This window comes from Rhipicephalus microplus, chromosome 4 (genome assembly GCF_043290135.1).
Source record: "Rhipicephalus microplus isolate Deutch F79 chromosome 4, USDA_Rmic, whole genome shotgun sequence".
NCBI lineage: Eukaryota > Metazoa > Arthropoda > Arachnida > Ixodida > Ixodidae > Rhipicephalus > Rhipicephalus microplus.
The window spans coordinates 155496376-155516130 of NC_134703.1; the positions used below are offsets into that span (position 1 = coordinate 155496376).

At 45.5% G+C, this 19755-nt stretch overlaps 1 protein-coding gene and 1 non-coding gene across 8 annotated transcripts in view; both read left to right on the forward strand.

Moving 5' to 3' along the window:
• LOC142814654 (angiotensin-converting enzyme-like) overlaps positions 1-4270 on the forward strand; it is a 46698-nt gene extending 42428 nt beyond the window's left edge. For all 7 annotated transcript variants that reach the window (XM_075893789.1, XM_075893792.1, XM_075893795.1 and 4 more), the window contains exon 14: positions 3999-4270. In XM_075893789.1, coding sequence (XP_075749904.1) covers positions 3999-4206 — 208 coding nt within the window. In that variant the 3' untranslated portion in view covers positions 4207-4270. The remainder of the gene's footprint in view (positions 1-3998) is intronic.
• A 12196-nt stretch (positions 4271-16466) lies between these two features.
• Positions 16467-16538, forward strand: TRNAT-UGU (transfer RNA threonine (anticodon UGU)). Its single transcript has one exon. It is a non-coding gene; the product is annotated as a tRNA-Thr (tRNA).
• The last annotated feature ends 3217 nt before the right edge of the window (positions 16539-19755 follow it).

Below are 19755 nucleotides of genomic sequence, written 5' to 3' on the forward strand. Positions count from 1 at the left end.
TTCGTTTCTCCCGTCCCTCATCTTTTATACGGGTTCGAGCATTATTCTTTGGGCTCATTCTGAGTGTCGGAGTAGACACTCAGCAACGGCGGTCAAAACGTACGTGGGGAAACCAGCTTCAGTAAGGCGTTTAGTTTGCTGATTAAAGCTGGACTGAATCGTGTGATGGCAGGACCTTCACAGAGCGTTTGTGTAGCAAGTCTTAGCAATAGCGCGCTTCACCACTTTTGAATGTGCTGAACCAAAAGGGAGGACTGGCTTGTTAGCGCGTGGCTCATAGGCCCAACACACGTGGGAAGGACTCAATGTTAACATCAAATCTAGGAACCTGATGGCTCGTCTGTGCGGAACTTCATGTGTTATAACAAGCGGAGAAAGACACTTACTGAGAATTTCTAAAATACTAGTCAAAGGTGAACCGTCCGACGAGGTTCCAGCTTCAAACAACACGAGGAATCCGTCAACATAGCGGAATACTTTCATAACAGTTGTGGATTCCAAGCAATTCCGAATGGCACGATCACGGCTGGCTGAAAATAAATCACTCGAAATGGGCGCACGGCATGATCCTATGCACACCCCTTGACGTCGCAAGTAAATATGATCGTCCCACTCTGCAAATGTCGACCTCAGGTAATACTCTAGCAGTTCCATAAAACCTTCAACAGATATGCCTACTGCATTCTGATAATTCACTACGCCAAAACTGTCAATCCACCCTCGAATGCAAGCTAGAAGCTCACTCCAAGGGACTACGAACTACAATTGAGGCAAGAAGTGGCTCGATCACCGTGACCTAGCTAGTGCGGCGGCGGAATTTTGTTGGCGGCAGATGCTGACTGAACTACGAGCTTCGCTGCCAAAAAAGCCCTCCCCCAGCAAGAAAGGACTGCATTCTCTGGAGAATGTGTCTTTGCCTGAGAACATACGCAGTGTGCTTAGCCGCGGCCCCAAGTATGCTGTTGAACCAAGAAGGTCAAGGGCGGAACTTCTGGGCCTGGTCCGCAGCATTTCTAGGAAGGTACCTGCTGACTGTGCCGAAAGACGTGTTTCTGAGGGTTGTGACATTCTTTGTAACCATAGAGCAGGCTTGACCAGGGTTTCTGTAAAGAAAGTAAAATCCTTCCTGAAGGATAAGTCATTTTACTTGGTGGCAGCAGATACGGAGGGGGTTTTGTTAATATTCCGAATGAAATCTATAAGAAAAGAGCTGGTGAAGCGCTTTTGTCTGTTTTTCAGCCCCAAGCTAATGTGTCGCTTCCGAAGGTTAAAACCTATGCAAAAAGTCTCTGTAAAAGATTCAAGCTTGATGGTTTGGAAAAAAAGATGGATGGCGAAAAAAACCTTAGCATGGAAATTTTCTTTAATGCGAAAACGCACAAAGTTAACTGTCCTTTCCGTGTTATAGTATCAGAAACGAAATCGTGGCAAAAAATGCTGGCACAATTTCTTCAGGGTAAACTGATGTTATTAAGCATAGGCGATCCATTCCTAGCTGAAAGTTCCGATGATGTGATTTCCGTGCTGAAAGATAACAAATTTTATGGCTACTAGGGATGCTCAATAGATATTAAAGATCTGTACTACTTATTGCCACACAGTGAGCTTCTAGCTTGCATTCGAGGGTGGATTGACAGTTTTGGCGTAGTGAATTATCAGAATGCAGTAGGCATATCTGTTGAAGGTTTTATGGAACTGCTAGAGTATTACCTGAGGTCGACATTTGCAGAGTGGGACGATCATATTTACTTGCGACGTCAAGGGGTGTGCATAGGATCATGCCGTGCGCCCATTTCGAGTGATTTATTTTCAGCCAGCCGTGATCGTGCCATTCGGAATTGCTTGGAATCCACAACTGTTATGAGAGTATTCCGCTATGTTGACGGATTCCTCGTGTTGTTTGAAGCTGGAACCTCGTCGGACGGTTCACCTTTGACTAGTATTTTAGAAATTCTCAGTAAGTGTCTTTCTCCGCTTGTTATAACACATGAAGTTCCGGACAGAGGAGCCATCAGCTTCCTAGATTTGATGTTAACATTGAGTCCTTCCCACGTGTGTTGGGCCTATGAGCCACGCACTAACAAGCTAGTCCTCCCTTTTGGTTCAGCACATTCAAAAGTGGTGAAGCGCGCTATTGCTAAGATTTGCTACACAAACGCTCTGCGAAGGTCCTGCCATCACACGATTCAGTCCAGCTTTAATCCGCAAACTAAACGCCTTAATGAAGCTGGTTTCCCCACGTACGTTTTGACCGCCGTTGCTGAGTGTCTACTCCGACACTCAGAATGAGCCCAAAGAATAATGCTCGAACCCGTATAAAGGATAAGGGACGGGAGAAACGAAACTTCGTCGTTGTTCTCTATATACACGGCGTCACCCACAACCTCAAAAAAGTGGCCAGCAGGTGCGACGTAGACCTGGTTTTTTTCTGCCCCAGAAAAACTGGCTAGGTTGTGCAAGGCCGTGAATCCTGGTTCTAGTGGAGAGCGAGGCTGCAAAATCAAGCATCGGAAGAAGTACGTTCTATGCATTGAAGGGGTGGTGTACTCTCTACCCCTGTCCTGCGGCAAATGGTACATCGGCCACACAGGCAGGTGTTTAAATGAGCGCCCGAAAGAGCACGCTCACAACGTCTCCCTTTACAGTTCCGGGCCACCTCGGCATTCATTGCTGAGACTGCGGTTGTGTCCACGATTTTCAGTTTTGTACCGTCATTAGGCGTCATCGGGACCAGACGATACGTGAAATTTATGAGGCTGCAGAGATAGAAAGGCTGGGCAATGCATGTGTCAGCACGCCTTCGTTTGCGCTATCACAAAAGGAAATAGATTTTCTTCGGAGCGTTAGCACACGTGTTGTTCATGGTGCGTTGTGTCGATGATTACGTGGTTGTTAGGTTGATTCTGTTTTCTTTGTTTTGTATTTTTCTCTTTTTTGTCAGATACTGTCCAAGTATATATTGTGCGGTTATGGCAAATAAATCTTGTTGTAAGTCAGTGCCGCTGTCTGTCTCCTCCTTTCTCTTGTCCCTCGTTATTGGCACTGTTTTTTATGTGAATCATGTCGTACCAACTCGCCCAAGGAACCACGTTAGCTACTTTCACCACAACAATGTCACAGTTGTCCACCGCTGCCGCCAGTGGGGTCCCTAAGTGCTGTCGTAGTAAACCTAATTGAGAAAAAAAAATCCACTGTCGTATATAGGAGCTCGGGTCCTTTTCATAGTGGTCGAGCATTGCACCACCGAGTGACGCTGTTGCTTGAATCTATAGTGCAAAAAGACCCTCTATACGAGTGTCAGGTCAGGCAAGGAATCACGTTGACACGTGTGTGATAGCGTTGTAGAATAGTAAAATAACCATGACGGCCTCACAGAACAGCGCAACAAGTGTGTGGTCTGAAGCTTCGTACTCAACTACAAAGTGTTTAACTATAATTTTTCATCGTCATCAGCCACAGCATCAACGAAGTGTACATAATGCCTCACAGATATCTAGCGCCGACCTTGTTTGTACTTAGGTAAATTTATGAATAATGACGCAGCGGGTGGCTCCTAAACTTAACAAAAATTATGATTTTTGACGTAGTGGATACCTTCAAGGCGCACCTGTATTAGTTGCCCCAAGAGACTTTAAAGCGTGTTCTTCTGGAAGGGCCACTCTTCCAACTTTCGCTCTGACGCTGCTGCGCGTTGCGCGCATGCCTGGTTGCTTTTTCTTTTTTTTTTCAAGCTTAGTTTCCGGTTGTGACGGCCACCTTTCGTTGGGCGGGGTGGCGTAAATTCGTGAAAAATACAAGAAGCGACCACGCGAGCGTGAATGGAACCTGCATCATCAAGCTTACTACTTCAACGCCGTAACTGCCTTCTGAGCTGCCACATCGATAAAATTACGCGCTACGTGCACTACAACAGAGGCAAACGTGTTTACTTAGTAATGTACACAGCCTATCTTCATTGCCGAGAACGCTACTCATGCCTGCTCTATTCGCCCATCCAGCGACGTGCTTTCCCTGGGCAAGTCCCGGCCGTGGCCCGAGGCGCTACGCATGCTGACCAAGGGTCGCACGAGCGAGATGGACGCCGGCCCCATGCTCGAGTATTTCCAGCCTCTCTACGAGTGGCTCGAGCAGCAGAACAAGAGACGCACCGTCGGATGGACGAGCCACAACTCCACATCGTGCCCCTGTGTGGCGGGAACATCGTGATACACGATGACCTGGCAGAAATGAACAAAGGAATGGATGATAATAAAGAGACGAGGATTTGGAAGAGTGCGCCTAACTTAGCTTGTTGGTACATCACTTGTACGGGAAGTCCTAGAGATGGGACGACGATCAGTGTCCTGTCTGTCGCTCTCTCACCATGCCGTTTTGATCTAGCAGTGTTTCTTTCCGTTCTGACCACACACACAAATTTCGCATCCCCTGTCATTTGCTGTGCGACGCCTTTTGCTGAACAAGCCTGCCTGCTTTTGCTCGTCTTCTTCGGACGCAAAGAGACCACTCACATTTTATTAATTTATTCTGTAATGACTCTAAACAAGTCATATCGTCCATCCTTTCTTCATAGCATCATGTAGCTATTTTTTTTCTTTTGGGAATCCACCGGCAATATCCACCGGTAATAATATCCACCGGTAACTTCCTTGTGCACAGCGCCTAAAAAGGCGTGGTATATGGCACAAGGCGTGGTATATGGGACTCCCCTAGGCTGTGGCAAGTTCTATATCGGTCAAACGGGGCATTGCATTAATGACAGACTGAGGAAGCATGCCAATAGTTTAGGCAAAAGTGAGCATGCGCATCTTCCAGCGCACTGTAAAGCCTGCGGACGTGTGCCATTGTTTGAAAGGACGGTGATTCTTGGTAGGAGCAAAAAACAAACAGCTAGAGAGCTCTTGGAAGCCTATTGCATCAAAAAGAAAGGGCCCGATTGTATCAGTGATACATCTGTTGTGTTGTACGCAACAGAAATGCATTTTCGGATAACTTAGTGCCTTGTTCATGACGCTGGGCGATGTTTGTTAGTTGTGCACGCATGCGCGGTTTTGTCTACTTTCCAGTGCGTTTCCTAGACGGTCAATAAACAGTTGGTAGTTGGCGCTGTTCTGTCTTCTCTCCAGCTCTCCCTGCTTCACGTTATGTTTTTTGCGCTTCAGTCTTCTGTTCCTAGCAAGTGTTTAGCGGATACCGCGCTTCTCACAAGAATGACGAGAAATAGCATAGCGAATGCCGTCCTACAACCCAAACGTTTGTTAGTAATGCCCTTGTGTGATAGCATGCTCAATTTTTCTCCTCATACTAAACGTACTGTCACGCGAGCAAGTGTGCTTGTTACCTAATGAGTGTTTTGAAAAGGCTCTGAAAGGCCGCTCTTAGAGCTTTCGCTGTGACTGTGCTGTGCGTTTTGTGCAGGCCTGGCGTTTTTTGAAGACGATAGTCTTTCTTGGGGACCCTCGACGCAAAACTTTCTGTCTGTCTGTCTGTCTGTCTGTCTGTCCGTCCACCCGTCTGTCTGTCTGTCTGTCTGTCTGTCTGTCTGTCTGTCTGTCTGTCTGTCTGTCTGTCTGTCTGTCTGTCTGTCTGTCTGTACAGTTGGCTGTTGGTCTACTTTTAATGGCACAGGGTACTTGAAACGGCCGACCATATCCGCAGCGCCCACCAATGTTGTTCAAAATTTAGCGTTCATATTTGTGCTATTGTCAATTAAAAAGCTATTATTGCGCATGTCTGGGGCACCAAAACAAGACGTATATATACTGCATGTGCGTCTTTTACTAGAAAATGCATACATAAGTAATCCTAAGGACCATAGCGCTTATCACGCGGTGCTGACCATGCAACGCTTGCACGAGAAGACGAGTGTTTCCAACGCTTTGCTAAGACAAGACGGTGGTGGCACCTTACCGTCTCCTTGCGTTCTACATCTTAACACCTCTGAGACGGGCGCGCACATTAGTCTCAAAGCCACGCGCTTCGTTTTCCAAGAAAACTGCCAGATGGCGCTGATGTCTCACGTGTGACGTTACTTGATGCGTTCGTTCGCCTGCGCTGCACGCTCGAGGCACAATAACCTAGTGCCTCCAGAATATCATTCACCGATTTTCTTGCGCAGAACATCAAATAAACGTTTTATTCACTCTTTCCACACGCAAGACTATCGTCTTTCCACGACATTTGCAGAATAATATGCAGATACGGGGCCAATTTTTTTTTCTGAAAACGTTATATGCATATTTTATCATTCCCTTATGCATGCAAGAATTTTTTTAGTGTTGTTCAGTGAAACAAAATTTCGGACACCAAAGTGTTAACAAAGCGTCTGAAATAGGAACACTATCCCACAGAACTGCGGGTCATCATCATCATCAGCAGCAGCAGCAGCAGCAGCGGCGGCCGCAATTCCGTGCGCGAGCGATCACGTGTTCTCGCAAGCACGCACTGTGCGAGCCGTGACCTCGTGAGCAGGAGACTCGAACGGTAAGCTGCCCCTGTTCCAGCCGAGGCCTAGTGAGCGGGAGATCCTCAAGACTCCACCGATCGCCTCGACGACGTCAGCTTTGGAATAGGACTGAAGGTAGACTCGGTGAGTCGACTTGTTTCATGGCTTCCCGACAGCGCAGGTCTCATCGCGGGTTGAGTTCGCGGTATGAGAACTTCAACGTTTCGATACTGCCCGGGTTTGGTCACGCAGTATGTGGGGGCGTAAGTGATTTTCGCGAGTGGCGAGACCCACGAGACGAGCTGAATTTCATGAGACGACACCGTCGGGATCTGTACCGGCGTAAATCAACAGACGCTCGCCACGCACGGCCTAGCTCCGGTAAACGCACCCATGACTCTGATGAACCACAACCACGTGAGTTAGAAACTGCAGTTGACATCGAAGTAGAACACGCATGCAGCATCAATGCGAAAGGAGAAAGCAAACGGTATGAGGCCTCAGCGTGTGCAACTGCTCATCAAACAAGCGCGGACATAGTGGACTCGAAAAATACTGCTGAAAACAGCTGGCACAACAGCGTGCACCACCGACCGCAGCCAATGCATCATGAAGATGCACTCGCCAATGACAACCGAACGAGCAACAGAGTGCAAAGTTCTTGTAGCTCAGAAAAACAAAGAACACCAAAGACCAATGCCTCCGTGCCTGAAAAGTATTTCCCGCTTATCAGCCAGGTTGTCTTCGAATATGGGGAGGGGCTTAACACTGAAGAGAGAAATGTTTTCGAGCAATCGGATGCGGATGAAGAGCGACACAACATGGTGCCAGAAATAAACAACTGCCGAGTTTCACATTCTCAGCGCCCTTCAATCCCGAATGCTATGCGTGGTCCCCCAGCCTTTGAGATGCAAGAAACTAACCATCACCGCTCACTTACGCGGAACCGGGACCATCCCCAACACAGCTATACGACTGTGTGCCCACGCATCGACGCCGGGGTCACTGGCCCCAAGGAGCAGAAACTCGAAGAACAGCAGAACATCACGTCACCACCAAGATCGCCTGCAATGGCGGTCGTTTACCACCGGTAGGTCGGATGCAGAACGTCTGGGCCAACAACATCAGCAGTACCGCTCCTTCCATAGGTGCCGCACCAGAGAGCAGGTGATCGACGCCGATACAGAGAGCGATGACAGTCAGCGTGGCGGGAAAGGGACAAAACTGCTAAGTCTCGAAGGTGAAGAGCACCGACTGGACCAGTCCTCTGCTGGCCGACAGGAACTCTCCTCGGAGGCTCCATTTCGGGATGAATCGATGATGGAAGACTTGATGGAACGTTTCGAAGAGGTATGCAAGCAAGCTTAACACCAACCGCTACCTCTGTGTGTACAAACAAGTGCGTGTGCACGTTTCTTATTGTGAGACCACCCCGCACCTCCAACCCTTGTACTGGGTTGTCTGATAATAATTGTATTTACTTCAACTGTTACAAATATGCTGACGTTTTCTGTACCCCTTTCTACGATTGTATAAAATTAGTAATGTGTCCACTACCACTTTATTCATGCATGTAGTTTACTTCTTAATTTGTTCTTGTTCAGCAACGCTGCTCCGACCAAATTTTATTGTTACTTCTGATGTGGCTGTTTTTACAGCGAAAGCTTTTAGGAGATCAGAACTCGTGTCTCGCGTAGCACCGTAGTTGTCCGCCACCGCCGCCGGTGTTCGTAACCACAATACGCGAAATTAGACAAAAAACCAATCACACAGTGCATGGGGCCTCAAACTCGGGTCCGCTGGGTGCCATCCCAGTTTTCTACCACTGAGCTACGCCGGTGCTTGGGAATTGTAGGCAAACTTGCCTTAGGCAGGCTTGATGTCGGGGAAAGCATTCGCGTTAGTACGACTGATAAAGCACTTTAAAACTGCGGGAGATCAAGCAGTCGTCGCACAATGCGAATAGCGTGTAGTAGGTCGTCCAGTGCTCCAAGCCATTACAAAAGCTTGTTGTTGTTTCCCTGTGCAAATGGCTCGTACCCAAAGAAGGGGATTGGCCGAATTTAAGGTGAATTTGCCCTAAACTTTCAGCAATGCGTCATTCCTACAAATGTTTTGTAACTTAATTTTGATTTGAAATACCGATATCAAGTTTGCAGAAAAAAAAAGAAAAATAGTGAGACAGTAATTTAGCAAGAAAATCGTTTAGTCTCTGTGATGTATTCTTGAACGGTGAATAAAACATCCCTGTGGCTGAAACCCAGTGTAGCGGCTCCAAATGAAAGAAGATCAGGTTGTGATAGTTGCAAGCCCAGTCTTTGAAGAGGTGGTGCTAGTATGCTTTGCCTGAATAAATTGAAACGGCGACAATTTAATAAAAAATGACTGACCGTTTCCTCTTGATTACAGTAAATGTACATAGGGGAATTCAATATGCCTGATCTATGCAAGTAAAAATTGATGGAGGTAACGCGGCAACGAAATTTTGTGATGACAACTTCCATCATCCTTGAATTAGTCAGTTCAATGCGCCAGGGAAATAACAAGTGTTTGTACTCTGGAGAAGCCGTCAGTGCAGGGTCCGATAAATTCTGCCTGATTTTAAGTGTGCGAAATCGCGCCACCGTAATGTGTACTGTGTGAGGGAAAATAGGAATAATTGGTGTTGAAAGGGATGCCTTCGCAAGAGAATCAGCTGTTTCGATTAACAACAAACCTTTGTGCCCTGGTGTCCAGATTAACTGAATACTTCGGAGATGACGGAGAATCAATGATTTAAAAAGTTTCACTATAGGTGAAGGACCAGATGCGGACAGAGAAGAGCGCACTGATAATGAATCAGTTATGACTGCTACGACTGGAATGTAAATATTGACTTTTCGCAAAGCTAACATTATTGCCATGAATTCAGCCAGAAAGACAGGAAGAAAATTTGGTAAGCGAAGTGAAAATGACCAGTCAAGTTCGGGGCAACATATTCCAACGCCTTATTTTTCATGTGATTTAGATGCATCTGTTGCTATAATGACATTTGTTGGCAGAGTACTTAAATGGTCCTGCAATAAACCATTTAAAATGCCTGTATGTAATAGCTTAGCGTGAGTTGGGAAGATATCATGGTAAAAAATTTCTGGAGAATTTCGTTGCTCAGTTAAAGGAATCAGATCACGAACGTGTACATTTATAGGCTCAAGTAACGATTGAACAAATACTATTTGTGATTTGTGAAATCTGGGCATTGCACAGAAAACAATAGGTCAGGATTAGAAATAAAAATAATTTGTTCAGAGTTAAACGGTGCTTCATATAGTCGTAAAAAGGTCTGCACAGTAAGAACGTTAAAGCGACATAATAAGGTTGGTATTCGTGCTTCAAGGTATAACACTGCTTTTGCAGTATACTTTGGAAGTCCTAAGCAGAGCCGTAAAGCCTCTCTTTCCAACAGAACGAGTGGCCGAAGTTTGAGGGCTGGCGCACCAGAAAAAAGAATGCAGCCAAACTCCAACACATGTCGGACATACATTTTATATATAATCAGAATCGCCTTTCTTCTCATACCTGATCTACAATTGCTCAACCTCCGCAATGCGCCCATCGCGCGTACTGCTTTTGTCGCGATGTATTCAATGTGAGGGCGCCAATTTAGATGTTCATTATACATAACTCCAAGATATTTCAATGACTGTACTTGTGGGATATCTTGAAGCTTGTAATTAATTTATATGGGCACGGGATCTTTGATAGGAAAAAACAGAATAGCACATTTACCGGTATTCAGGTTCAACATCAATCTATCCAGCCAATGTTCTATTTCATTAAGATATGCTTGCAAGATAGTGTAGAGACAGTGGAAGTCATGTGCCAAAGCAAAGAAAGCAATGTCATCGGCATAAACATAGGTTTTCACATTTGGATGATGGATGGTACTAAGCAATATGTTGAATAAAACCGGGGAAAGTACTGACCCCTGAGGTGCACCTCGGGTTTGCTTGTGCTTACAGGAAGAGAAACCGCCTTGATAACAATAGAATTCTCTTCTACTTAAAAATTCCGTCACCCATATAAGGTGGAAATCCATGACTCCATAACTGATTAGTCAAGATAGAATACTCTACACTATCGTATGCTTTACATATGTCTAACGTTACTAAAGCCGCAAAGTGCTTTTTGTGACGGGCAATATGTATACGACTTTCCAGATGCACATGTGCATGCCATATGGAATATCCAGATCTAAAGCCCATTTGGGAAGAACTCAACAGTTGTTTCTCGTTAATAAACCTAATTATACGACCATGAAGTACCCTTTACTACATTAGATGTTAAGGCTATCGGTCGTATGTTGTCTAAATTATAGCCTGCCCCCTGTTTCTTAAGCAATGGTATAATTTTCGCAATCTTCCATTCAGAAGGGATCCATGCTCTTCTAAGGGAATAATTGACGAGACCTAATAGATCGTTCGGATATTCCCTGGGAAGTATTTTTAGCATTGTATTTGTTATTCCATCGGGGCCTGGTGCTGCATTTGACAATCTTTCTATAGCCTGATTTAATTCGGAAGTCGATATTTCTGTGTAGTCATAGATGGTTGTTGTGTAAGCCGAATTAGGAAGATGCGTTGAGAACCTGTTTTCTAATTCTTTAGCCAACTGATTCAATGATTCCTGTAGTTCCTGTGAGATGTGAACTACTGAGTCAACGTTTCCTGGTATAGGGGTCTTCTTCCTACCACGAAGGAAATTGAATAAAGCACGTTTGTTATTTGATTTTGACAGGTACTCGAAATGTTCTTGGTCATATTGCTCTTTCGCTCGCGATACAGTACGTTTAAATGTTGCCGCAATGAACTGATCATCCTTCCAATTTTTTGGGCTCTGATTACACATGTCTTTTCCATGCAGCTTTTCTTCTTATATAATCTCGTGTGTGCTCATTATTCCACCATCTACTAGGTTGGGCACTTTTGGATGACAACGAAGTAATTACAAATTATGAAGTGTTCTTGGAGATTTTTAAAGCAAAACAGAGATTTCTGCCGAGGTCTTCATTTTGACCACTGGACACTGTCCTAATGTTGGAACGCAAGCAGTCTTTAAATTTTTTGTAATTGATCAATGTTTTCTTTGTCCTTTCAATAGATTTCACAGCAAATGAGATTTCAATGTATACAGGAAGATGGTCACTGTTTGAAGAGAAATCAACTGTTTTCCAAGACTTTATTGAAACACTTGGGCTGAAAAACTTGAGATTTAATACCGATCGTGTCCGTCCGCGAATAAATTTAGGCTGTCTATTGTTTAGGCAGGTAAGGTTTTTATTAATCATCCAATCCCACAGAAGAGTACCAGAAGGGTCTGTTCGAAATCCCCAAGAAACATGATGTGAGTTGAAATCACCAGTAAGAAGGAAATCATTCTTGCAATTAGCTAAGGCAGTATCTAATTGTTGAGTATTATGCAAACCCGTTGGAAAATATGCGTTTATAAGTGAAAAATGGTGGTGCCCTGGCAGACAGAGGTCTATTGCCAAAATTTCACAGTCTGTGGACATAAGCTGAAAAGCTATGCTCGCTGTGCGGCAAAATTTATTCGAGACTAGTATAATTAGACCACCTCCTAGTGATTGACGGTCTAACCGAAATGCTCTAAAATTGTTTAAATGACAATTCTTAACAGGGTTAAGCCAGGTTTCTTGTAATAAGATTATATCCATATATAACTGATTAATTAAGCAAAGTAAGTCAGTAGAAGCAGAAATCAAAGACCTACAATTCCACTGTAGTACTTTCAAGGTATCTATGTTGACGAGCGAAACACTTCAGCAACGGCAGCTTCTAAAATACTCTCCTTAATAAGTGCACTGGTATTTTCGCTGCCCTTTTGGGGTTTTGTGTTTGGGCAAGGGGATTTTAAAGGAGATCCAGTGCACTTCTGACGCCTGAAATCTTGGCATACGTCCATTTCATTCTGATCCTCTGCGTGGGTCGACGTAGAAGGTACGGACAAAATTGGGGTTTTCTCCTCTCGGGATTGCCGCTGTGGGGCTAAATTCGGTATCTCTTCCACTACACAAGGTGCCGACTTGGCCATCGGTACTGCTACTGCAGAAGCCAGCTGTGTCATTCGTGAGCAAAACACTTGAGAGATGCCCTCACTTACGCTCGTAACTATGTGTTCCAGCGCTTTCGACATCGCCTTTTCTACTGCAGCCTCAATAAGATTAAGAATATTCATCTCACTTAGTTGTTCGTGCCTCGACGCGACTCTGGCATATCCAAAGGCCCTATCCTTCACAACTGTTATTGCTTCTCGCCGCGAGCAACGACGTATGTCCATGATTTCTAGAAATTGCGTTTCATTAGACCTTGCGGTGCAGTTAAGATAATCGGGCGCGTGATTTCCTGCACAGAGGCAGCACTTTTCGGTTTCGGCGTTGCACTCCTTCGATGGGTGGGTATCGCCACAGATGCGGCAACGTGAATTTGATTTACAGCCCCCTGCACTGTGACCAAAACGCCAACAGTTTTGACATTGGAGAGGACGAGAAGCGAGACGTTCGACTCTGAAAATGAGCGGCCATATTTTCAACTCAGATGGACAGGAAGTGCCGGCAAAGGTAGCAATAACCGACTCAGTGGGGACTTTCTTACCGTTAACTAATCGGTTGGATCGGTACACAGCTACGACCTCAGCATCAGACAGCTTTTCCAGAGTGTTAGCGGGCGTTAATGTAGAGTCGACTCCTCGTACAATTCCCTTAGTGCGCGCTAAATGAGGCGGGATAAATGCACTCCCCGGGACCGAAGCAAATTTCTTGCATTTTAGTATGTCAGAAACGCACGAAGGATCTGACGATATGCATACCAAACCACCTCTTCCGAACTGACGAACATCACTTATTAGCTGAAAGTGCGGCGTCATGGCCTGCAACTCCACCTGGATCGCCTTCGAGTTGTTGAGCCAAATGAATCCACCACTCGGGGGCACCAGCGCAACAGGGATGCTGCCAACACCACTGCGGAAAAAGTATTCCAATGGCAATTCATCATTAGGCAAGGAGGCTGACGAAGGGCTGTGCCCTTGGCCAGGAGATGAATTAGACATTAGCACTAATTCGATTGCTTAAAGAAGTAATATGCAACGTCAGCTAGTTTCAACAGGTCAAATTCACCCAAAGCTCAGCCAAACCGCCGTCCGAAAGAGTTCGAAAAGACGAGTCCGGCTTCAGGCACGGCGCAGGATGCGTGAACGCTTGCTTGTAGGATTCGTGGCTCTCTTCAGTGGTTCAGATATTCAGTTATTAACTGTTATTAACTGTGTGGCATACCCACTTCAAGCATAATTCCTCATCGTCGCCGGCCACTGCATCAGCAATTGGCACAGAATTCCTCGCAGTAATTTAACGGATACGACGCTTCTCAGAAGAATGACAAAAAATAGCATAGCGAATGCCGGCCTACTACCCTAAAATTTTTAATCATGCCGTAGTGGGCATCAAGCAAGTGTGCTTACACCATGAGGTTACCCAATGAGTGTTTAGAAAGGCCTCTGAAAGGCCGTTCTTCTTTAGCTTTCGCTGTGACTGTGCTGCGCCTTCCGCGCAGGCCTGGCGTTTTTTTAAGTTCGGGCTGCAAAACTGATGTTTTGTAACTATCGCCCGATTTCTCTACTATGTGCCAAATCGAAGATTTATGAACTGGCTATTCACCGCATATTGTATGTTAGCGCGAATAATACATTGATTCCTAATCAACATGGGTTTCTTCCTGGCTGCTCAACTACCACCACTTTTGCAACTTTGATGACGCAAGTTTCTTCACCTATTTCTCAGAGACATAAAAAGAATAGGTTGACGTAGCCTTCTGTAACTTGAGCAAAGCTTTTGACGTTGTCCGCCACTCACTGTTTCACAGCGAAAGCTGTTATGAGATCAGGACATGGGTCACGCGCGGTACCCTAGTTGTCCGCCGCCGTCACCGCAGGTGTCCGTAACCAGTGTCGAACAAGAAAATCAAAGTAAATAAAAAACACCAATTCTATACCACTGAGCCACGCCGGTGCTGGGAATTCATTTTTAAACTGGCCTTAAGCAGGCTTGATGCTGGAAAAGTAACCGCTTTAATATGTGTAATAAAGTGTCTTGAACATCAAAGAAACAACCAGGCGTCATGGAATGCCAATTGCGTAACGAGTGGATCGTCCTATGCTCCAAACCATCAGAAAACTTGTTCTTGGTCAGCTATTAATTGTGGCGCACACTTCAGATACATTTTTCCATAGTCGTCAGCCACTGCATAAAAAAAATCACAAAATTTCTAACAAGTGTATAGTGGATACCACGCTTCTCCAAAGAATGACGAAAGATAGCCTATAGTGAATTCTGGCCTACTACACAAAATTTATGATTGTTAATGGCGTAGTGGGTACCCAGCAGTATGCTTGTAGCATTTCAAAGAATGTTTATAAAAGGCTCTGAAAGAATGCTCTCGTATAGCTTTCGGTGTGACTGTGCTGTGCGTTCCGCACAGGCCTGGCGCTTTTTTTTCAGTTAAACATGCAAACTTTTATGTTGACTCGTCTGTTGTGAATATCCTGCACAGCTCTCTGCTTAATACACCACGTTATGTGGCCGTAAATGGCCAAACGTCTTTCTTGAATGTGACATTGTGATCTGGAATGACATATCTAAATCTGGCAGTGACGCCATTGAGTGAGTCCGGACAAAATTCATAAGCGTTTACAATCATCGTTTCGCTAGAAATGACTCTAGATCTCGTCTTAACACTGTCAGTTTATTATCATTGTTACCACTTCACTGCTGATGAAATGGCGCTGACCTATTATTTTTTTAAAAACTATAGTTCGCGGTATGCTATCCTGCTCTTTCATTCTCAGTTCTGTAAATTTTCGGATTCCGAAGATAAGTTATCCAGAGGGAATCGACCACTTCATCTACCTTCCAATTTCTTTCAGAACTCTACTGTTCACAAAATGCAAAGTCTATATAATGTCACTTTTCATGATCTTGGTGCTTTTCACAGTCCACTCTCATTGTTTTTATCTGAGCTCTGCACTGTTTTAACATCACGGCTTCTTCCCTTTCTGTCTTTCAGAAAGGTTTTTACATAGTTGTACATATTCCCCCTTTTTCTGTCCACTTCCTTTTTCGGATTCTAGTCTTGTCTTTTTATTCTTCCCATTTGGCGCTGATTTCTTTTTTTTGTATATTTTCACTGTATATTTCATTTTTCTGAAGAGAGCCTGCACTGTATTATTTATTTGTATTGTTCTATTTTTGCGTTCGCTTGCACTAAGACCTCATGGTTGTTTCAGGGCATGTTAATAAGTGAGTGATTTTAATTAATATTATCATAGTAATATATTTTATTACTTATATTTCATTTTATGTTTTTAAGGTAGTTTTCCGCATAGTTGTATACTACATTTTTCCCTGCCATTCTATGATTGTCGTCTAGTCCTTTTATTCTGGCCATTTCGCTTTGATTTCCGTTTGTGTTTTCATATTCTTTCTGTATATTTCATTTCTTCATTTGAAGACTGTCTGCAATGTATGGGTTATTTTTATTGCTTTAATTTTGCGTGTTCTTGCGTTAAGAGCTCATGGTTGTTTCGGGGCACGTTAAATAAATAATTGATTATTGCATGATTGATTAATGTGTAGGCCACTGTCTGACGCAACGCCACCCACCATATTTATTTCCTTCGAAGAATTAGTTGCTGCCTGTACGTAGACGCAAGGCACTTACCTAAATAACTAACGCGTATATACTTTGTACGAGGTGTACCATGAGAGCGGTTAGAAATTCGCGGGCTTTCTGGCTGCTCTTAGAATACAATAGCACCTTTGTGACGGCAAACTACCATGCAGCTGTCCACGTGACATTTTCAGAGGCGACGAGTGCGTCGGAACACTTGACGATATTTCGTCATAAGACAATACGAAGAAAAAGAGATAAAGAACAGCGGCGATGACTCCGGCGATAAGCGTCGCCCCGTCAACGTGGCCGCTATAGCTCAGTGGCAGAGCGCTGGTCTTGTAAACCAGCGGTCGTGAGTTCGATCCTCACTGGCGGCTGATTTCTTTTTTCAGCGTTACATATTCCTTTATTTTTAGATATTGTTGCAGGACCATTTCACGCTGAGGAAAAAAGAGAGACAGCGAGAATGATGACGTGATTCTGGGATGTGGGGATGCTCTCGCTTGCCATCACGGCTTAGGCTTGATGGCAATCATACGCCGTGATGCAACAGAGCACCTGACCTGCTGAGTTCGAGAAACGTGTGGAAACACTGTAGCAGAACGCAGCCATGGACCACTGCTGACGTTCGTATCGGTGGCCATCTTCTCCCCAGAGGAGCTCGACTATCCTCTCCACCGGACTCTGCCCCTCGCCCTGCGAAGTGTGCAAGTAGTGGGCTGGGTGAGTCATTGTGAGGTGCACTCGTGTTATCGATTGGACATTTGCGCCCGTGTTCTTCGTTAGCCGAGTGGTCCAATATCGGCACCCTTTCTGGTGGGTGGAAAACTGACACTTAACGTCACCTGATTCGTGACAACAGTGGGCACCACCTTCTTCGGACTAATGTGGACAGGAAACGATGGGCTATAAAAGCCGAAGTCATTTTGTGAATAGGAGCTCAATCTCTGCTGAATCTCTGTACTGTTTTATGTTTCTCCTCATGTAAATAAACCTCCGTTCTATTACCTAAGAACGCGTCTCCTACCTGGTGAAGATCGGCTATGTGGACGACGACGGGGAGCCAGCAACCATGAAGAAACCCGCCGTTCCGCCATCGTCCTCAAGCCCTTTACAACTGGTGGCCGTGGTGGGATGCCATGGTCAATCTGCGTACCCCTTTACAGTGCCTGGCGGTGGGGGCGTCATGGGGCTGATTGATAACACTCAGGCTTAGGTGAGAAGGCACCACAAGGAGCAGTTCTGACATTGTAACGGTACATGGTGCCTTAAGCACAAACAGTCGAGTAGACGGATGGGGTGTCAGGGAGTTCCGCTTCTCGATAATGGCAAGCAAGACGGGATTGCGGCGCTGTTCATCAGAGAGAGTGAGCACACATGACAGCGCTTCATCGAAAATCACAGGGGGGGGGGGGTCCACTGGATGGCGGGACAGTCAGTCAGCGTCATGGTGTAAGCGGCCAGGTTTTTAAGACACTGAGTAGTTATATTGTTAGAGCAGTAGTGCCCAGCGACCTTTAACGACGAGAGCCTCCAGAGGGTGTGGAGATCAGTTGAGACGGTGAAATATCGACCAGTAGGGCCCAAATTTGCCAACCGCCCAAACTATATATATAGAGCAAGACATTCCCATTCGTTGATGGAGTAGTACCGATGGGCCTCGGAGAACAGACGGCTGGTATATGCGATAACGCGGGCGCAGCCGCTTTGATGCTGGGCCAAAGCAGCACTGATTTTGCGGCCGCCGGCATCGGTGTGGACTCCTGTTGGGGCGGAAATGTCAAAATGAGCCGGAATAGGTGGTGTTGAGAGTAACACGATTAGATAAGATAACGCCAAAACTTGCGCCCGCCCCAGGAGAATGGAACATCCTTCTTTCTAGCCAGTCCGTGAGAGGGCGGGTGACCTCCGGAAAATTGTTTAGAAAACGTCAAAAGCTAGAACATAGGCTAAAAATGCTTTGGACTTCATTTGTGGAGGTCGGGAAAGGGAAGTTCTGCACAGCTAGAACTTTATAAGGATCAAGATGTACGCCAGATGAGTCGACAAGATGGCCCAACATGGTTAGTTGCAGGCGTCCGAAGTGGAACTTCGATGAGTTCAGTTGCAGTCCTGCGTTATGAAAAACAGAAAGGATGAAGGAAAGGTAGTCGAGGTGTGTTTCAAAAGTCGAGGAAAACGCAACGACGTCGTAGAGGTAACACAGGCAAATTCACCACTTAAACCCTCGCAACAGAGTGTCCATCATTCACTCGAAGGAGAATGTAGCATTGCATAACCCAAACGACCTCACCTTTAACTGGTGAATACTATCAGGAGTCACAGAGAACACGACAGAGCACGTCATTTTGATGTGGTGAACGGTCTGGTGCGATCATTTTTTTCACATTAGAAAATAGACTCACTGTCGAAAAACAGGCTTGCATGCAGTTTGGGTGACGAACATCATTGGGGGACAAAGCTGAGATGATGAAATCCTCAGAGGGTGTCAGCGTGGCCAGGGCAATATCACACGGAAGCACATGCGAACACAGAGCAAAGTTCAGCACAGGGATACAAGAATGGTTCTCCTGTAACAGAACAGTAGCATGCGGAAAAGTAATACTGTGATACAGAAAGACGGATTTGACGGGCACGTAGTCTTCATCAGGTACGGGTGGCGAGGGCGTCGCGGTAATTCAGCTGGGTGACTGTTTGCGGTGACAACAGAACACGTTCAGCAGAACACAGGTGACCTTGGGGCGGACTGGGCGTATCAGTCGTACAGGGCAGGCCAAGTTGCAGCGTGCCAGCTCAACAGTCAATGGGAGCCGAATGGGCGGACAAAAAAATCTAGACTGAACATTACATCATTGATTCAGTGGGTGAGAACAGTAAAGAGAACGGAGATTAGATGGCCAGCAGTAGTAACGCGTGCTGTGCAAACACCACCGACGGCAGCGGCACCGCCGTCAGCAATACGAACACAGCGTGAAGGGGCTGGAGTCAGGGCTTCCAAGAATGTCACGAATGTACGAGCTCATAACAGAAATTCGGACGCCATTGTTGACTACAAGTTTAACAGATAAACCATCCACTTTTACATGAATCAGGTTCTTGTTTGTCGGAAGCGTCAACGGAGGATGGATTGGGCTGGGTCTTGATACCGAGGTCCTCACAAGTTGACGTCGCAGCAGTGTTAGTAAGACAGGTGAATTGGTGGGCAATGCGACGGCTTTTAGCCTCTTGAAAGCGTCGGCACTCCTTAATGACGTCTTTTAACTGTCGAACAGCCTTCAAATGCAAGTAGGTTGAAGGCATCATCAGTGATGCCCTTGAGTACGAGCGCTACCTTTCCGGCTTCGGTCATAGTAGTATGAACCTTATGGAAGAGGGTCAAAACATCTTTATTATAGGTCAATAAAACTTCATGGATCTGTGGAGACAAGTACCAAGTTATATATTTGCGGCCTGCTTCCACCCGGCAGATTGGCGGAACAACTCACGCAACTTCATCTTACAGACGTCCCAGCTGTTGAGCTCTTCCATATTGTTGTTGAACCAGCCTTGGCCGATCCTTTCAAGTAAAAGAAAATGTCTGCCAGCATGATGGTT